This window comes from Phaseolus vulgaris, chromosome 11, assembly GCF_000499845.2.
Source record: "Phaseolus vulgaris cultivar G19833 chromosome 11, P. vulgaris v2.0, whole genome shotgun sequence".
Lineage (NCBI taxonomy): Eukaryota > Viridiplantae > Streptophyta > Magnoliopsida > Fabales > Fabaceae > Phaseolus > Phaseolus vulgaris.
The window spans coordinates 36,205,948-36,226,766 of NC_023749.2; the positions used below are offsets into that span (position 1 = coordinate 36,205,948).

General features: G+C 42.2%; 2 protein-coding genes and 1 pseudogene across 2 annotated transcripts; 1 reads left to right on the forward strand and 2 right to left on the reverse strand.

Moving 5' to 3' along the window:
* Positions 1 to 647: 647 nt before the first annotated feature.
* On the reverse strand, positions 648 to 1,455 carry LOC137806380 (proline-rich receptor-like protein kinase PERK2). Its single transcript, XM_068606461.1, has 2 exons — positions 1,332 to 1,455; positions 648 to 1,132 (listed from the first exon to the last, which is right to left on the reverse strand). The coding sequence occupies exons 1-2, from the start codon at positions 1,453 to 1,455 to the stop codon at positions 648 to 650; spliced, it is 609 nt and encodes a 202-aa protein (XP_068462562.1).
* Positions 1,456 to 7,892: 6,437 nt separating this feature from the next.
* LOC137811623 (small nucleolar RNA R71) lies at positions 7,893 to 7,999 on the forward strand (annotated as a pseudogene).
* Positions 8,000 to 9,722: 1,723 nt separating this feature from the next.
* On the reverse strand, positions 9,723 to 10,181 carry LOC137806389 (uncharacterized mitochondrial protein AtMg00810-like). The gene has a single exon (XM_068606474.1). The coding sequence runs from the start codon at positions 10,179 to 10,181 to the stop codon at positions 9,723 to 9,725; it is 459 nt and encodes a 152-aa protein (XP_068462575.1).
* Between the last annotated feature and the right edge of the window lie 10,638 nt (positions 10,182 to 20,819).

Genomic DNA, 20,819 nt, shown 5'->3' on the forward strand with positions numbered 1-20,819 from the left:
AGGTCTTCAGCAACCTTCCTGCCTTCGTCCCACGCCTGGGCCAGCTCTGCAGCGATTTTCTTGCTTTCCTCTCGAGCCCTGGCGAGCTCATCCATGGCGTCGTCCCTCTCCTTCTCGACCTTTCCAAGGAGAACCTCCCGATCAACCAACCTCTTTTCAAGGTTCTCTACCCTGGCTGCATCCGCTTTCATCGATGCCTCCAAGTTGGCCACCTTAAGCCTGTAGGGAACCAGCTTGCTCTCCAGCTCAATTTTCTCTTGAGCTAGGAGGTGCAATTTCTGGCGCAGGTCGGAGGCCTCCTTGCGCGCAACCCTCAGCTCGGCACTCATGGCATCCTCCACCCTTGAGTGATCGATCTCTGCCATCATCAGGTTGCAAGACAGCTTTTCCACCTCGATCCTTATCAGGCGATTCTCCTCCTGGAGTGTTGAGATCTCATCCTGAAGCTTTTTGTTGGAGCTCTTCACAGCCTTTGTTATGATTGAGGGGAGGTCCTCTGCCATCATCTTTAACTTAGCTGTGAAGGGCCCCCAGACTTCTTTGACCAAGGGGGGAAGGCTTGCAGCTGCTGTTGGTGGAGGTGTTGAAGGAGCCTGGTGCTGACTTTCACCACCACCCTCTTGAGTTGGTTGAGCAAGGGGGGCTTCCTAGCATGGTGGTGAAGTGGGGGACTCGGTTATGAGTATCGGCGAGTTGTGGGCGCCTTCATCCCCACCTGGTGCGGCTTCAGCAATTGAGGCAGTTGAAGGAGGAGAGGGCGGTGTTGGAGCTGGGGGAGAGGGCGGTGTTGGAGCTGGGGTAGAGGGCGGTGTTAGTGTTGGGAGAGCGGGTGGTGAAGAAGGTGCCACCCTTTTCCTCTTGGTGACAAGGCCGTCCTCAGTCACCTCATCATCCTCATCCTCATCTTCTTGAACCACTTGAGGGGTTTTCCTCTTTGGCTTCCTCAAGATGAGCTTTTTTCGTTGAGGGGCGGGCAGTGTCTCTGGAGGAGTTGGGCCTTGAGGAGGCGATCTTCCCTGAGCAGCGGCGATCTCCACCACCGAGTTGGGCACGGTTTGGGAACCCGTCGCCAACTTATGAGTTCGGGCGAGCGCCCTCAGTTCAGCTAATTTACCTTTGCCCAACATGAAGTCTGCACAGGGTAAAAGTAGACAAATAAGCAGAAGCAAAGGCAAGATATACGAGTATATGTGCGAATGATGCAAACAGGTAGCACATGAACTTAAAGCCAAGACCAGTATACAACAAGCAGGACGCCCAATGGCGGATAACAGAGATGTAAAATCAGTCTCAACGTAAAGCAAAACTTAAGTGGTGAGGTAAAAGCTAACCTATATGGGCTTCAAGTTGGCCTTCGAGGTACTCGAAGGAGATTATTGAGGAAGTGGGGAAGGTGATGTTGGCGGCTGCTACTCTTTTCCAGAAGAGGCATAGATCTCTGTCTAGCTCGCCCATGGAGCCAGGACTTCTGGGCCTCCTAAAGCTCTCTTTGGCGTCTTTGCTCCCCTTGTGTACCCAGTACAAGGGGAAGTCGTCGAGCAGGGAAGGATCTTGGTCGTTGGCGCACACCTTCACGAATTTTCCTTTCCAGTCTTTGTAAGATTGCTGGAAGATGGAGAGGATTGACCTACCGTTCAGGCTAATCCAGAGGCGGTCTCCTGGATTCTTAGCCTCGAAAAGGAAGAGGAAAACGTCGACTGAGGCTGGCAATCCCAGGTGTGCGCACATGATCTGAAACGCCCTTACGAACGCCCAGCTATTGGGATGAAGCTGGGCGGGGGCGATGTCGAGCTCAGTTAATAATTCCCTCTCGAAGCGAGTGAAGGGAAGTCGGAGCTTCACCTTCTTGAAGAACGTCGTGTAGAGGAAGCAGAACAACTCGCCGTTGTTTACTTTATCGTCAGCACAAATTGGTTCATCCGGGCGGCAGGGCAGCACGGCCATTTTGCTGTCGTGCTCCTTATGGAATGAAAGCTCAGATTGGTCCCCTTTTCTTAGTCAGTGCACGCCCAACTTTGTGTTTATGGAAGAGGTTTCTTTCAACAGAGCTGAGGTGGCCCACGGGTAAAGCTTCTTGTAGTCTTGTGTGGCAACAGAGGCTCCTCCGGCGACTGGTGGAGTTGCCTGAGCGAGATTGGAGTGAGAGGTTGCAGGCCTCTCAGCCTGGGTAGAAGGAGCACCAGATGCTCGTGGTAGGTTATGCGCTTGGGGTGGAGGGTTTCGTGATGATGGAGGAGGGTTCGCGGTGGTTTTCGTACGAGCCATCGCGAGAACTACAAAGGAAAAAGGAAAAAGGATGAACAAAGGTTACAGAAACGACTCGATTGTGGACGAAGAATGGAGAACGAACAAACGGGATTTCGTTGTGACGAATGTAATGGAAGACGAAGCCCTAAGTTACGAGAAGGAAGAAGAAGAGGAAACAACCCACAGCGTATGCACTAGACAGATAATGGATTATGCGAATCGGTTAAAATGCAGCAAGTATCAACAGAAGAAGTAAAAGAGGTACCTTTCGATGATCAGATGAGCGTTGAAGGGAGTTGGAGATTGAGGGAGTTGAGAAGCGTCGTGGGTTTGCAGAGAAAACTCAGAGCGTTTTGAGAATGCAGAGAGATGATGAAACAGTAGAAATGAAGGGGTTTAAGGGTTTTTCAAACGTTTTTGGAAGCGCAAACGACAGCTGAAGATGACCGTTGATGAAGCCACGTGTCGAGCGATTGGAAAAAAGGGTTTGGTGGAGCGTCAGAAAAGCAGAGGGTACGAACGTTTGGAATTTCGTGCCAGCGCCACGTAGATCGGCAGTGACGTGACCTCTTAGTCTTTTCGCTGGACAAGTCTTCGCTTAAGACCTGGGGGCTTGTGTACCGCCCAGGTAGTCGGAATTGATGACGTGGCCGCAAGCAATAGTATAAGCGTGTTGAACGGGGCACCTGGCTGGCAAAAGGGAAGGACGTCGGGGGGTTCGTGTGATCGCCAGTCGTTAAGTTGGCGTGCCCCAATCTCTAGCATACCTAAACCGGCGGTCACCAAGTTTGTGTCGTAGTCGCCGGGTGTGAACCCAGGCAACAAGGCGATCGGAGATCGCCGAGAGGAGGACATCGCCGAAAGATCGGGAAAGCTTGTTCCAGGCTTTCGAAGCAAAGGATGAAGTCGTCAGATAGTCGTTTCCCAGCTGGACAGAGGTTGAGGTCGGGGAATAGCTTACCCGAGCATGCACAGTGAAGTAAGTAAAGTAGAGTATAATGGCGGCCGACGAGACCATAGGGAAGGTGTGTATGAAGATACCCGTACTCGCCACACAGAAGAGATCGTGCTCTAAGGCAGCTACACGCTGAGTTGCTTCCTGCATAAGTAACTTAGTCGAACAGCCTGAAGAGTAAGAGGTGACGCTCAAGTCAAGAATGCTCCAGATGGTGACACGTGTACAGCTGGATGCGAGCCACGTGTCCAGATGTGTAACTGTCAGGAGAGAGAAAGCGCACAAGTATATAAGGGATCCTAACGAACTTCTGAGGTATGCGCGTTTTAGAATACTTCTTTTACGCTTGCGAGAACTTGAGTACGCTGAGAGAGAATATTGCACGGTTCCTGAAGTTCTTAGTTTTCTCTTAGTATTTTCGTGGTTCAGTCGCTGACTTGGGCGTCGGAGCGCGATCGGCCGCAGCGGCGCCGTTCTGTCTTTTGCAGGTTCTTGAGGTGAATCAAGGCGAAGGACGGAAGCTAGCACGGTGCAAAGTCGATCCAGATTTGATGAGGCAAGGCTCTTGCGTCCTGGTCAACAGGCAGGATCAAATTGCATTTTGTTGAACTCTTCTATCACTCCAAGATTTCCTCTGTTGATTCTTAATCCAGAGTATTTTCGCCCAGTTATGGCAGTCCAAACCTCATTGGTGATTTCAATGTCCACCCCCTTGACATGAGAGTTGAGAATATCACCATTGAATTGAAGGTTTGTGTAGAATACCTTCACCAAATCTGGATAGATATTTCTAGACATCTCAAGGAATCTTTTCAGTCTTTGCTCCTTCAAAAGACTCCTCACCATAGTAAGGTTCTGTTGTTTCATCCAAGTGAAAGAAACAAGCTTTGGAGTGTTGACAATTTTCCTACTTGTTTCATGTAGGAACTTCTCAATTAGTTCGGATTCTCCTGAAAACCAGCTTTCCAGTTTTCCTGCATTCCTTATTGCCCTTATCTTCATCCTCTTAGATGATAGAGGTGTTGATCCCATGGTTTAGTTAGAGAGAGAGGATGTGGGCAAACTGCAAAACAAATTTAGTGTAGAGAGAAAAAAATAGGTTGTTTATTGTGAACAATTGCAACTAATAACCTATATTTATAATCAGAACAGTCAGTCAAAGTTTTGGCATTTAGTGGGTTAAATTTAAACTGAAAAGGAATCCAATCAGAAGCAATAAAGCAGTCTGTTAGACCCTAGCAGAAAGCATAGAAAAATCACATGCTCATTTGACCAAACTTAAAAGAATTTTAATTTCCAAAGTTTAGAAGAATATATTCCATGAAGAGCAGTTATTGCAGAGAGAATTAGTATTCAAAGTTGTAACTAATGCCTTGTTGAACACAAACATCACTAGGATTGATCAGAAACGCAAATCAAAGCACAGAGAATTAATACAGATTTGACCAGGGTTGAAAAAATCGGTTGTTTCCTAGAAACAATCGATTGAATTTCTGCAACAACTGAATGAAGTTTGAAAAACCAAATTCTTTTAACAGAAATTGAATATACAAGGATTCAAATTAAAGCACATAGTTTTGTATTGAAACAAAAGGAATACAAATAAAATAATCCAGAGCTTTAAGAGTGAAAATACATAATTGGATTTCAAATTGAATGTTCAACTATAAGAAGAACAAAGAGTTATCCTTCAAGTTTATATTACACATTTGAAGCAATTCTTAATTTTTAGAACTAAGGCATTGTCTTGCTTGTTTGCATCCATGAGATCCTAATTCTACAGATCCTTCATTTGGAGGCAAAGTTTTGCAAAAGAAAACTTATCAAATAACAAGGTTTGATCCCTTAAAGAATTTGGGACCTTTCATGTTAGATTTATCTTTAGAACCATCAATATTTCTTGGAGTCCATTTAAAGATACCTTTAGGAACAAGAAATTTACGAATTCTGCAAAATCTAACAGAATGACCTCTCTTCATACTGTAAAAGCATTTAACAACCGGTTGTTTCATTTTTTTAATCGGTTGATTTTCTCGCACTATTGAAGAAGGTTTTGAAATCCCATTCTTTTTGCTCTGTGGATAAAATCCTAAACCTACATTTCCAAAAACACAATTTTGAGATGCAAGAACATTCTCAAAGTTGAATTTTCCAGTTGTAAGCTTATCCACAGTTTTCACAAGATGGTGAACCTTCTTTTCAAGAGATTCACAGTTTTCACAAAAACTTGAGTCACACATGCAAGAAAAATTCTTGTAAATCAAATCCAAATTTTCAAAATCAACTTTAGATTTTTCCAAATCTTCTTCTAGTGATTTAACTATGTTTTCAAGCCAGTTGTTCAATCCTTTCAACCGGTTGTTCAAGAGAGCCAAACTATTAGCTTTTTCATGTCTTTCATTAAATGCTTCAAGTAGTTGGTAGTAGTTGTTACCTTTGACTAATGAAGATGAGCTTATATTGCTTGATGTTGATGCCTTTAACCATAGATTTGCTTCTGCATCTTCTTGTCATCCCAAGCTATGTAAGATTTCTTGGATTTTCCTCTCTTTTATCCTTTGAAATCATCTTTTTCCTTGCTCTCATTGTTAGGACACTCAGCCTTGATGTGTCCCTGTTCACCACATCCATAACAGGTATATTTATTAGGATTAAAATCATTCAGTTTCTTGGAATTATACCTTTTTGAAGATTGGCCTTTGCTGTTTTTTTTAAGAATTTACTAAACTTTCTTGAAAGCAAGCTCATTGTGTCTTCTTCACTATCACTGGAATCTTGATGCCTTTTCTAGTTAGCTGCTTTCAGGGATATTCCTTTGCTGTGTTTATCCTCACTTTCTTGGACAACCAACCTATTCATTTAAAGCTCATGTTCCCTTAGCTTACCAAACAATGAAGTTGTTGTCGTGGATGTTAGATCCTTTGATTCAGAAATGGTAGTTTGGCTGCCAAGACCTATCAAAACACTTCAAAATCTTTATGTTTAGCTCCTCTTTGTCAAAGCTTTTTCCAAGACTCATTAGGTGATTCACAATGTGAGAAAAGCGTTTCTGCATATCAGAAATTTTTTCCACTTTCTGTATTTTGAATAATTCATACTCATGAATGAGAGCATCGTGCCTTATTCACATCATTGGTTCCCTCATGTGTGACCTCAAGGATATCCCACATTTCATCAGAGCTTAAAGCAGAAGTTATAATATTTTTAGCAATCCAATCAAACTTTGCCTTTTTGCTTTCAGCCTTAGTCTATTCAGATGGAGGCTTATCAACAAATACCTCATCTTTTTTTACTCGAGGAATAAAATGACCATTTTCAATTGCTTCCCAAATTCCTTTATCTGTGGATTGCATACAAATCTTCATCCTAACTTTCCAAAATTGGTAATTCACACCACAAAACAATGGTGGTCTGTTTATAGAAGCACCTTCCCTAAAAGGTAGTTTATCAGCCATTAAAAAAGTTTTAGAGAGAAAAAAGCTTGAATAATTTTCAAGAACCTAACTCTTGATGCCAATTGATAGAATTAATGACCTATACAAGAGGGGGGTGGATTGTTTGACAAAAGAATTTCGCAAAAATTGACTAAGAATGAAGTTTTATCAACAATCACAGAAAGAGCAATCAGGGAAGCCAAACAATCAAAGCAATTAAAACTGTTTACAGAAAAACAATCGGTTGAAATTTCGTTTTAACCGGTTGTTTATAGCAACAGAGACAAAAATTAAATCAAACAGTTTATAATGAGTGAGAGAGAGAGAGAGAGAGAGAGATTACACAATCAATTTATACTGGTTCACTCAACCTCTGAGCTACATCCAGTCCCCAGAACAACCACTAGGTATTTCACTAGCAATCAATCACAGATTACAAACACTCAACACCACAAAAAGGAGATCTTGACCACACAAGAACACTCACCCTTTTTTCTTTTCACACAACTACAGTTAGAACACCCTCTGACCTTACAGGTTAACAAACTTTACAAGTATAACAAAAAAAAACAATTACAAGAATAAAATAGGAACAAATTACACCTGGTATTTTAGGAATCACAGAGCTCCTAAGATCAGTTCTTAAACCAATGCACATCCTTTAGGCAATCTTCCAAAACTTTGAATCAAATCTCTTCTAAAAAACATGTTCAATCTCACTTTCTGTATGTTTTTTAATACAAAGAGAAACCATATTTATAGATCTTAAATCTAGTAGTTTTAGGGAGTTAATCATGAGCCAAATCAGTTTTAATTCAACTAAAAATAGATTTAACAGGTTTTTGAAAAGCTGTTAAGAAATGTGACAATCAACCGGTTGAAATGTTGTTTTAACCGGTTGAATTGGTTTTGATAGTTAGTTAACCAAATCAAAAACAATTTTGAAACCCTTCAAACAAGCTAGGTGTAAAACAACCGATTATATTGTGAATTCAACCGATTGTTTTTCTCTTTGCTTAGAAAAACATTTTTTTCTTCTAAAACATATTGATTCAGCCTGTACATAGGATTAAGAATCGCCTTTACAAGAATTCTAAACACCCTAGAACTAAGCTTCAATCAAAGCAGAAAAGCATCAAGCTCTTATCACATATTTGGTTTCATCAAAGCCTTCATGTTCTACAACAACATCTAGGAGCATCTTTGTATCATATTTGAGACCATTAAGAAATATGCTCAGTTGAGCAATATCTTCAAACCCATGATTTGGGCATTTTCTCGGCATCATTTTGAATCTCTCCCATGTCTCACAAAACGCTTCATTTGCTCTTTATCTGAACATAGAAATTTCAGACTTTACTTTTGTTAGAATATGTGGCCTTAAACGAGAAAGGGGTTAATTGTTTAAAGGGGGTTTTTGAAATTTTTTTCAGCTAGAACAAAATCCTTTGTATGAAACTCAATCAGAAATTCAGTTAGCCAAGATATAAAGCACAAAACAACAAAGCACCAGAAAAACAATCGGTTGTTTCTTCGAAACAATCGGTTGTTTATACCAGCAAAGAAATAACAACTGAATTTAAATGAGTTTAAGGGAAGAAAGAGATACACAAACAGTTTATACTGGTTCACTCTTAAACCAAGAGCTACATCCAGTCCCTAAAAGCCATTGGGCAATCCACTAAGCAATCAACACCGATTACACACAAACCACCAAAGAAGTGACATTGAACCCTTCAAGAAACACACTTCCTTTGGCATAGCACACACCAAGTATGTTGATCTTGACAACCTCGAGCACACAACACTCCTTGGCAACAACACCAGAATTTACAAAATGTTCAGAACGAATTACACTTGTTTACAGAACAATCTGAAATCAATACATATGTGATCCACCCTCTCTTGAGAAAACCCAAAGCTGAATGTGAATGTTCAAAACTTGAAAGCAATCTTTCTCAACTGAAAAACTCAAATATGTTTTTCTTGTTTGTTATAAAGCATAAATAAACTATTTATAACTTTCAAAGATTGGTCAAAGCATTTAATAGACTAGCGTATTCAGTTGAAAATCATTTAAAGCACACTCAACTAACAAAACAAAATTCTGTTAGGATTTTCAAACAAACAATCGATTGAAATCACGAAACAATCGATTGTTTTGGTTTGACAGCAAGTCAACCAACCAAAACAGTTTTCAACCTTTTCAAAAACACCTAAGAGAAAAACAATCGGTTGTTTCGACAAAACAACAAGTTGTTTTTCACTTAGTTAGAAAAACACTTTAATCTCAAAAAGGTTTTAAAACACATTATCTTTAGATTCAACAAAGAGTGTATTACACAACTAAACTACCCAGATCCTATCCTAAACACAACAGCAACTTCAGCCTTGCATCAAACACTTGGATTTGGATTTTTCAAAGCCTTTGATCACTCTTAATCAACAATCTCCCCTTATTTGATGAAGATAAATCCCTAGTTGCTTGTGTTGGACTTTGTTTGAATCTGAAGCAGTTCCTGCAAAACAACACTTTATGCAATACACAACATCTATAGTAGTAGGTTAGAAAAGAAATTCACTAAGCACTGTATCAGACAAACAACCGGTTGTTTCCTCTATTCAATCGATTCTTTCTTTCAGTAGAAGCAGGAAAATAGTTCCAATTTTAGAAATTGGAGAGATTTAATAGTTTGAAACATTTTATAGAGAGCAGACAACACCAAAACCAACCAATTTTCCCCCTATTTGTCTTCACAAATAGATTTTAAGAATTAAAAAACAGTTTAAGAGAGATTTTGAGAGTCAAGAATGCCTAACTCATTTCTTAAGAAGAAAAACCTTTCTTTTGGTAGAGGTTTTGTGAATATATCAGCCAGTTGCAGTTTTGTTTCAATGAATTTCACTTCACAATCTCCATTGCTCACATGATCCCATGTGAAGTGATGACGAATCTCAATGTGCTTAGTTCTTGAGCGTTGAATCTGATTTTTAGTGAGATTTATAGCACTTGTGTTGTCACAAAGCAAAGGAACCTTGTTAATCTTCAATCCAAAATTTGCAAGTTGTTGTTTAAGCCAAAGTATTTATGCACAGCAACTCCCAGCAGCAATGTATTCAGCCTCTGCAGTAGAAAGAGCTACACAAGCTTGCTTCTTACTATGCCAAGAGAAGAGGCTTGATCCAAGAAGATGACAAGTGTCACTTGAGCTTTTTCTGTCCAGCTTACACCCTGTAAAATCATAATCTGAATAACCAATTAAGTTTATAGAAGAGTGAGAAGGATACCATAGACCAACATTGGTTGTTCCTTTGAGATATTTAAGAATCCTTTTTGCATATTTGAAGTGAGATTCCTTTGGATTTGCTTGATATCTTGCACAAAGACATAAAACAAACATGATATTCAGTCTACTTGCTGTGAGATAGAGTAAGGAACCAATTAAACCTCTGTATTTTGTTTGATCTACCCCTTTTCCAACAGCATTTGCATCCATATAACAGCTTGAAGGCATGGGTGTGCTTGCTTCCTTACAACTTTCCATTTCAAATTTCTTGAGAATTTCTTTGCAATATTTTGATTGGCATAGAAAGATCCCATCCTTTGTTTGTTTGACCTGCAATCCAAGAAAGAGAGAAAGTTCCCCCATCATAGACATTTCAAACTCACCTTGCATAGCTGTCACAAATTCTTCACACAAACTGGGTAGCACCAAAGATGATCTCATCAACATAGATTTGCACTAGGATAATTTCATAATTTGACTTCTTGATGAAGAGAGTTTTGTCAATCATTCCTCTTTCATAATCATGTGACAAAAGGAAATTGCTAAGCCTCTCATACCACTGCCTTGGAGCTTGCTTAAGCCCATACAATGCCTTTTTCAACTTAAAAACATGATTGGGATGTTGATGATCCTCAAAACCCGGTGGTTGCTCAACATACACTTCTTCGTTGATAAAGCCATTAAGAAAAACACTCTTCACATCCATTTGAAAGAGTTTGAATCCACTCATACAAGCAAAAGCCAGCAGCAATCCCACAGCTTCCAATCTTGCAACAGGGGCAAAGGTTTCTCCATAGTCAATCCCTTCCTCTTGATTGTAGCCTTTGGCAACTAGCCTTGCCTTGTTCTTTGTAATTACTCCAGCCTCATCAAGCTTGTTTCTGAAAACCCATTTAGATCCAATCATGTTCATCTCATCTGTCTTGGGAACCAGAAACCACACATCATTCCTAACAAACTGATTCAACTCTTCTTGCATAGCTTCCACCTATTTTTCATCTTTAAGAGCTTCTTCAATAAACTTTGGTTCAACTTGAGAGACAAAAATAGTGTTCCTGCAGAATGTTTAGATAGAGCTACGTGTAGAAACACCCTCCTTTATCTGTCCAATGATGTTCTCCACTAACATTGTTAGAATATGTGGCCTTAAACGAGAAAGGGGTGAATTGTTTAAAGGGGGTTATTGAAAAATTTATCAGCTAGAACAAAATCCTTTGTATGAAACTCAATTAGAAATTCAGTTAGCCAAGATATAAAGCACAAAACAACAAAGCACCAGAAAAACAATCGGTTTTTTATACTAGCAAAGCAATAACAACTGAACTTAAATGAGTTTAAGGGAAGAAGGAGATACACAAACAGTTTATATTGGTTCACTCTTAAACCAAGAAGCCACTGAGCAATTTAGTAAGCAATCAAAGAAGTGACCTTGAACCCTTCAAGAAACACACTTCCTTTGGCACAACACACACCTAGAATGTTGATCTTGACAACCTCAAGAGCACACAACACTCCTTGGCAACAACACCAGAATTTACAAAATGTTCAGAACGAATTACACTTGTTTACAGAACAATCTGAAATCAATACATATGTGATCCACCCTCTCTTGAGAAAACCCAAAGCTGAATGTGAATGTTCAAAACTTGAAAGCAATCTTTCTCAACTGAAAAACTCAAATATGTTTTTCTTGTTTGTTATAAAGCATAAATAAACTATTTATAACTTTCAAAGATTGGTTAAAGCATTTAATAGACGAGCGTATTCAGTTGAAAATCATTTAAAGCACACTCAACTAACAAAACAAAATTCTGTTAGGATTTTCAAACAAACAATCGATTGAAATCACGAAACAATCGATTGTTTTGGTTTGACAGCAAGTCAACCAACCAAAACAGTTTTCAACCTTTTCAAAAACACCTAAGAGAAAAACAATCGGTTGTTTCGACAAAACAACAAGTTGTTTTTCACTTAGTTTGAAAAACACTTTAATCTCAAAAAGGTTTTAAAACACATTATCTTTAGATTCAACAAAGAGTGTATTACACAACTAAACTACCCAGATCCTATCCTAAACACAACAGCAACATCAGCCTTGCATCAAACACTTGGATTTGGATTTTTCAAAGCCTTTGATCACTCTTGATTAACAACTTTGATGTAGCGAGAGATTGGAAAAAATCTTTGCAGAAATTTTCCCTCTACACCCTGCTAGCTAGTGAGACTCTGATTTGGATGTGATTTGAGCCATTCTTTAGCCTTTCATGCCAATGAAAAAGGAAACAAACACATATAATCATTTTCAATATCACTTTATTGAAAGCCCATTGTTCCCACCAATTCATAAAATGTAGCCAAATGTGTATATGGATCCTCATAATGGGTACTGATGAGACTGAAAAGAACATGGGTTTCATGTCTAAGCCCCTATTGCATGTCATAATCTCTAAGTGTCCTCCTTGGAGGTGGTACTTGATGTTCTGTCATGTTGTTTTCCTCCTAAAAAATATTAGTCAAAAAAGAAGAAGTGGTTGAGGACTCCTCTCTAGTGTTTCTTTGCCTCTCTTTTATCTTTGTCTTTCTGTTGTTGTTTTTTTTTACTGCCCTTTCAATCTTTGTTTCAAATATAATTGGTCTTTTGTTATTTGACCTCTTAATATCATATAAGATAGGTAAATAAAGGGTGAGCACAAGGATTCACTAGCAGTAATAGAATATTTATTTAAAAAATTAAAATTGAAAAAAAATAAATTCAAATAAATCTGAAAATACAAACAAATCTGCAATTTAAAATAAAATGAACAAATTAAATATAATAAGCAAAAATAACATAATATTAAAAAAAAATTAACAAAAACATAAAAACAATTTGAGTATTCACAATATTTAGGAATTTCTTCTAAAAAATTCAATTGTTCCCTGATAACGATGCCAAAAACTTAATGACTCTTTTTATGACAAGTTTATCGAGTCAGAAGTTGTACCGTCCCGTATCCGGGCGTTGACAAAGTCAAGGTCAAAGTCAACGCCAGGAGTCAAAGTCAACACAAGGCGTCGCCTAGGTGAAGAGACGCCAAGTACCAGCGTCGCTAAGAGGAAGCGTCGCCAAGGCGAGGCGTCGCCTAGGTGGAGGCGTCGCCCAACCAGGGCGTCGCCAAGATCAAATATCATTAAGTCAAGGCAGTCACAGCGCGGTTCCCCAATACCCATGGGTAGGAAAGACCATGGAGGGAGCGACGCCGTGGAAAGGCCTCAGGTCCCGATAATCCGGGGTAGTGATAAAGAGAAGGAAAAGGTGGCTTCAAGGCCATAGTGATAGCACCAGTGTAGGGCAGCCTGACTCGTGAAGTACCCCTGCCGTCCCAGAGACGCCTTTGGGACAGATACGACTCAAGGGGAGGGTCATGCCTAAGGTAGCCAGGTGCAGGGTACGAGAGGAAGGTAGATACGCTCTCAAAGTGAGTGACTAGATGATTGGGGGCATGAGTTGGCACCCAAAAAGTCACCCCTTGCGCAGTAGCACTCCCAAGCAGGAGGACTCACACTTAGAAACGTCCCCAGATTGGGCCATGGCGCTGTGAGGCCCTCCACGTGTACGACAGCCAGGTCAGAATAGAAGCACCATTTAGTCAGGTACCAGGTAATTAAAGTCATTTAATACAGTTTCTGTTTTGAGCGTTTAAGGTACTATAAAGGCTCCCAAGCGTTTCAACGTCTTAAATGCGCTACGTTTTCTAATTTGACGCGTTAATTAAGTGCGTTACGTTTTATGATTAAAAGCGCTTTAAGGCGCTTTAAATGCTTGGGTAGTTTAAATATCGCCGAGCATGTTGGAAACAGGGTTGGAACCTTTGGCAAATTTCCCAAAAACTCTCTAGTTGCTTGCTCGAGCCTTGAGGTTACGCACAAGGGACTAGGGAAAGATCTTTGCTAGAAGGAGAAATAGACACTAGACACAGTTTCCTTTTTACCACCTTCAGAGTGCCATACGCGGTGCTCCGATATGGAGGTGCATAGTTTTTGGTGTTTCTTGCTGGCTGACTTGAGCGTCGGAGTGCAAACGGCCGCTAGGGCACCCTTTTGTCCTTCTTTGCAGGAATCCATAGGTAACCAGCGGGAAGGAGTCCCTAGCTGACGGTTGAGGTCGCGCACGAAGACGTCCCAGGTCAGCATGGACGCCACGGTCCGCCCCGTGCGCCAAAGAAGGAGAAAGTTTAACGAAGAGAGGCAGCTGGTGGTAAAGGATGAAACGCAGAAGCTGTTGAGTGTTGGCCACATCAGGGAGATTTAATACCCTGAGTGGCTAGCCAACGTCGTCTTGGTGAAGAAGGCGAATGGGAAGTGGAGGATGTGCGTGGACTTCACGGACTTGAATAAAGCGTGCCCGAAGGACTCGTACCCACTACCCAGCATCGACGCGTTGGTGGATAGTGCATCCGACAACAAGGTGCTGAGCTTCCTGGACGCATTCTCGGGGTACAACCAGATCAAGATGCACCCGAGAGATGAGAGTAAAACTGCATTCATGACGGATAGTTGCAGTTACTGTTATAAGGTGATGCCTTTTGGGCTGAAAAACGCAGGCGCCACATACCAAAGGCTAATGGACAAGGTCCTGACGCCCATGCTAGGGAGGAATGTGTAAGCCTACGTGGATGACATGGTAGTGGCGTCGCAGGATAGGTTACAACACATGGCAGACCTAGAGGAGTTGTTCGTCACAATATCCAAGTACCGCCTCAAGCTAAACCCTGAGAAGTGTGTCTTCGGGGTAGAGGCCGGTAAGTTCTTGGGTTTTATGCTCACAGAGAGGGGGATAGAAGCGAACCCCGACAAATGTGCAGCGATCATCGCCATGCGAAGCCCGACGTCGGTAAAGGAAGTGCAGCAGCTGACAGGGCGAATGGCGAATGGCGAATGGCGAATGGCGAATGGCACCCATATTTCCAGTGCCTCAAGAGAAATAGTCGCTTTGCATGGACTGACGAATGCGAAGCGGCTTTCATTAAGTTAAAAGAGTACCTGGCGACGCCACCGGTCCTCTGCAAACCGGTAACAGGTGTGCCCCTCCGACTATACTTCACGGTAACGGAGCGGGCTATCAGCTCTGTGTTAGTCCAGGAGCAGGACCAGAGTCAAAAGCCCATCTATTTCGTGAGCAAGGCATTACAAGGCGCTGAGACGAGATACCAGGCGCTGGAGAAGGCAGCGTTAGCAGTGGTGTTTTCAGCCAGGAGGCTCCGTCATTACTTCCACAGCTTTACGGTGGTAGTGATGACAAACCTCCCTATACAGAAGGTGCTGCAGAAGCCTGACGTGGCGGGAAGAATGGTGCGCTGGGCGGTGGAGCTGTCAGAATTCGACATTCAGTATGAGCCTAGAGGATCCATCAAAGGGCAAGTGTACGCAGATTTTATAGCGGAACTCTCGCCCGGAGGTGAACAAGAGGTGGAGGTGGGCTCGCAGTGGTTGCTCTCGGTTGATGGCTCTTCCAACCAACAAGGGAGTGGTGCGGTTATAGTCTTGGAGGGACCCAACGGCGTACTGATTGAGCAAGCTCTGCGCTTCGCTTTTAAGGCAAGTAATAATCAGGCGGAATATGAAGCCCTGAGAGCAGGAATGCTCCTGGCCAAGGAGATGGGCGCACAGAACCTCCTGGTGAAAAGCAATTCCCAGCTGATTACGGGGCAGGTGTCGGGTGAGTTCCAGGCGAAGGACCCACAGATGGCGGCGTATCTAAAATACGTCCAACTATTGAAGGGAGCATTTAATGCTCTTGAGCTGATACATGTCCCAAGGGAGCAGAATGTCAGAGCCGACCTGCTTGCCAAGCTGGCCAGCTCAGGCAAGGGGGGTAGGCAGAGGACAGTGATCCAAGAGACGCTCAAAGCTCCGCGTAAATTCGTGGAAGATAACAGGGTGGATGTCCTCCAGATCTGTACATCAAGAGAGAGTCCAAGGAATCATCGCTCTCTGACCCAAGATACGCTGAAGACGCCCCGCATCAGCATGTACGCGGATATGCCTGAAGAAGGAAGGCAAATGCAGGTATGTGTCCTAGTCGAGGGAGACACCTGGATGACGCCATACAAACGGTACCTGGCGGATGGGGCTCTCCCAGTGGAGCCGGAAGAGGGTAAGAAGGTCAAGAGAAATGCCACAAGATATACTCTGGTGGATGGAGTGTTGTTCAGGCATGGTTTCACTCACCCTATCCTAACGTGTGTAAGTGGCGACGAGTGTACAAGGATAATGGCGGAGCTCCACGAAGGCATTTGCGGGAGCCACGTAGGGGGAAGGTCCTTAGCCTCCAAGGTGATACGCGCAAGGTTCTTCTGGCCAACAGTAAAAGAGGACTGTGCGCGACACGCCCAATGCTGCAGGCAATGCCAAAAGCACGCTGACTGGCACAAGGCGCCGCCAGAAGAACTGCGATCCATATATAGCCCGTGGCCTTTTCATACATGAGGAATTGACATCCTGAGCCCGTTCCCACTGGCGATAAGGCAGATGAAGTATTTGATCGTTGCCATCGAGTACTTCACCAAGTGGATAGAGGCAGAGCCCGTGGCATAGATCACTGCGCATAAGGTACAACACTTTGTGTGGAAGAACATTGTGTGTAACTTTGGCGTACCTAGGCGTTTGATATCCGATAACGGGACCCATTTTGCCAGTCAGCAGTTGAGAAATCTGTGCGCTGAGATAGGTATCAAGCAAGTGTTCGCATCAGTCGAACACCCCCAGACCAACGGGCAAGTGGAGTCAGCAAACAGAGTTTTGCTGAGGGGGTTAAAGAGAAGGTTAGAGAAGGCCAAAGGGGCGTGGGCGGAGGAAGTTCCAAGGATCGTATGGGCATACCACACCACGCCCCAATCTTCTACCATGGAGACGCCTTTCAGTTTGGTGTATGGGTCAGACGCGATGATCCCGGTAGAGATACATGAAAGCTCACCACGTTTTCAAAACTTTGTGGTGGAGGAATCCAACGAAGAAAGGCGGGTAAACCTGGATCTGCTAGACAAAGCCAGGGAAGAAGCCAGAATAAAAGCTAAAGTGGTGAAGAGAAGAGTAGAGCGGCAATATAGCTCTAAGGTAAAGCCGCGACAGTTTCAGATTGGCGACCTAGTTATGAGGAAAGCCCACCCATACGAGCTGGAGAATAAGCTGTCTCCCAAGTGGACCGGACCCTTCAGAGTTACCGAGGCTAAGGGCAACGGTTCGTACAGCCTAGAGACCTTGGAAGGAGGTCCCATCCCGCGCAGTTGGAATGCAGCCAACCTGAAGTTTTATTTTAGTTGACTTATGTAAAGCAGCTATGTAACAGTCTTGTTAAAGGAGACGCTCTTTTTCCCTTTCCGGGGTTTTTTAATGAGGTCACCCAAATAAAAGAAAAAACAAGTTTGAGAAAAAACCGTGCCTTGGTTCTCAGTCGTTATCTTTCTCCGTTTGAAGTAGCGTGAGGCGTCGCTAGTAAAAAGGGCGTCGCCAAGAAAAAAGGCACCGCCAAGAAGATGGGCGTCGCCAAGAAAGAAGGCGTCGCCAAGAAGAAAGGTGTCGCCTGAGTGCAGGCGCCACTAAGAAACGTGACGGAGGAAAAACGCACAATATATGAGATGTATGCAAAAGTAAAGCGGCGTTACAAAAACCAAGTATGGTATAGTAAAGTTGATGTTACAAGCAGTGTTCGATACAAATGGGAGTAATGCGAATAGGGCAAACATTACAACTCACACAAAAACACAAACGAACAACTTTTCAGTGGCCATCGGTGTCAGCACAGGAAGAAGACGAAGCCCCGCTCTCAGTCTGCAGAGCTCGGGAAAGTCGTGACCTCCGCTCTTGGTTTATTTTCGAACCTGCACCAAGGGAGATGAATGTGTCAGAGACACCATGAAGCAAAACACACACAGATAGAAAGCAATAAAGGAGGAAGTTTCTAGGGCAGTGACTCATACATATATACTTTTCGAGAGTTCCAGCGTTGAACTCCAAACTGATCAAGGTGGCAGAGTCAAAACCTCCCGCCTCAGCGAGAATCCGGCAAACCACCTGGTCATTCGGGGCTAGCTTCTTGAAGGGTTTGGATTTGAGGGCCCTCGTCTCCCTCACCCAGTACAGTGGAAAACCATCCAGGGCGGAGGGAACGAGGTCAGAGCAGCAAATCTTGAAGAACCGGCCTTTCCACCCAGTGAATGAGTTTTGGAAGGGGGTCAGGAGAACTCTGCCAGGAACGTTACTAAGAGTTACCCAGAGGTTGTTCCTTTGCCTCTTCACCTCAAAGAAGTGAAGAAAGATGTCAACCGAGGGTGCACAACCCAGAAACCCGAAAAGGATGTCAAAGGCCTTGACAAAAGCCTAGTTGTTGGGATATAACTGGGCCGGAGCGGCATTGATCTCCGTCAGCAGTTCCTTCTCAAACCTGGAGAAGGGCAGGCGCACGCCGATGGTTTTGAAAACCACTTGATAGAAGTAAAAGAAGGGGATCCCGTCGTTGGCCCGTTCGTCTCCACATACTGGCTCCCCTAGAGTGCAAGGGAGCACAGCAATGTCGTCGTCGTGCCTCCTCGCGAAGGCACGGTGATTATAGGAGCATGAATCCCCTTTGTGTTCCCTTATGGCCCTGGTGGAGAGTAAGCATGAGCATTCGTCAAGAAGCTCGCTCGAAGCCCAAGTATACAGGTCCTTGGGGTTGACCCTGGGGGGAGTAGCACGAGAAGACATTCTTGAACAGAATCAGGGAGGTTTGATTCGATAAAACAACAGGTTGTTTTTCACTTAGTTGGAAAAACACTTGATTTCAAAAAGGTTTTAAATCACATCAGTTTTAGATTCAACAAAGGAGTGGATCACATTCTATTCTACCCAGATCCCACCCAAAAACAACAAAAACACCATCCTTTCATCAAACATCTTGAATTTGGATTCTTCAAAGCACTAGATCACTCTTGATCAACAATCTCCCCCTATTTGATGAAGACAAATCCCTGATTGCTTGTGTTAATCTTGATTGAATCTGAAACAGCACCTGCAAAACAAAAAGCTATGCAATCCAGAACATCTCTCATAGTAGGTTATGATCATACATCAACTAGTTTTCTGCATAAATCAAAAAGCAAAAAACCAGCCAAAACTAACCAAAAAACAACTCCATACAAACCAATAATGCAGCAGAAACTTAAAACAGAGATATAGCAAAGTTATAACAGTTTGTAGGACAACACAAAAACCATATTCTCCCCCTTATTTGTCTTCACAAATAGACTTTAGGAAGAGATAAAAACAGAATAATCCAAAATAAAGCAATACAAACATAGAAAGAACAACAAAGACTTGTCTTCCAAGCTTCACAATCGGTTGTTTCGTGATATCAACCGGTTGTTTTTCTTCAATCTTCTTTCCCATACTGCAGCTCAAACAACTGATTCTGAATAGCTTCAATCTGTTCATCAAGGGTCTGAAAACATGTATCCATGCTTTGAAATCTATTGTCAAAGTTATGAAAATTTGTAACACAAAGATCATGAAGATTCCTTTGGTTTTCAGCAAAGCCATCTAGCCTATTCACCATGTAACTCTCGAAGGAAGACATTGAAAGAGTCCTATTTCCTTGATGTCCAACACTTGTTCCAGCACCCAAGTCAGTAGCAGGTTGTTCTTCATCTTGAACATCCATATAAGCACCTTCAGCAACTTCTTGATCTTTTTCACCATGTTCAGCATGAAAGCCACTTGAGGAACCACCATGTTCACCATCCTTACTTGCCCATCTTCCATTGATCTTGGTAAAACCCATCTTGCTTAGTGATCCATTGTTCCCTTTGTTGATTCTCGAGCCAGCATACTTTAGGCCAGTCACAGCATCCCACACTTCATGAGTGATCTTCATATCCACACCCTTGACATGAGAGACAAGATTGTTACCTTCAAACTTTAAGTTGGTGTAGAAAACCCGAATGAGATATGGATAGATGTTCCCTTTCATCTCCAAGAACCTCTTCAGCAGTTGTTCTTTGAGTTTGAGAAGTCTTCTCACATCATCCAGCTTTTGACTCTTCAACCATCTAAAAGAGACAACTTTTGGATTGTTTATCACTTTTCTACTTGTTTCAAAGCGATATTTCTCAATCAATTCATTGTCTCCTAAAAACCAGCCTCAAGACGTCCTCCCGATCTTACAGCTCTGGTTTTAATCCTTTTTGAAGATAGTGGAATCCATGAAACCAGAAAGTGAGAAATCAGAAAAAAAAAAAAAAAAAAAAACAGAGGAAGATATGAGATGTTGTAAGAGATATGCCAATGGGTTGTTTTTTGTGTAGAAAAACAGCTGCAGGGGGTTTTATAGCATAGTAGATATCCTCTTTGATCCTTTGGATGCAGTGGGTTTCAGTCTTCAAGAATAAGAATCTGGTTCAATCTTGCACAGAACCACGTCAGCCCTTACCAGAAAAACACATGGTCAGCACATGTTGATTTGACTAGTCATAAAGGCACTTGAATTTCCAAGATATGGAATATATTCCTTTTATGACAAGAAGCAACTTTCTCCTAAATCAAATCAAACCTCATGACTGCTTTATTGACTCATAATCCCTTTAAAAAAAATATGTAAGGATATAGTGCATAAAGAAGTTAAATCAATTATATGCAGTGTTGTCAAAGAAGAAATAATCGGTTGTTTTTCTACAGCAGCAACAATGTTTTGAGATTTAAAACAAAAATAGAGAAGAATTAAAAAAATATAATTGTACATGTATAGATGAAGAATTTAGTATAAATTTATAATAGAAAAGCAAAGACAAAGAAGGTTTTATCCTTTTGTCATGAAGTCCCTTCAATGAGTCATTATTTATGATCAAGAATGCTTCTTTTGGCTTTCAAGACACCTTGAGGTGG

Excerpts from the sequence above, each read along its gene's own strand:
- LOC137806389 (XM_068606474.1), bottom strand. The coding sequence starts at position 10,181 with ATGGAAAGTTGTAAGGAAGCAAGCACACCCATGCCTTCAAGCTGTTAT.
- LOC137806380 (XM_068606461.1), bottom strand. The coding sequence starts at position 1,455 with ATGGGCGAGCTAGACAGAGATCTATGCCTCTTCTGGAAAAGAGTAGCA. Across the intron at positions 1,133-1,331 it reads CCAACTTGAAGCCCATATAG|ACTTCATGTTGGGCAAAGGT; the intron begins GTTAGCTTTTAC and ends TACCCTGTGCAG.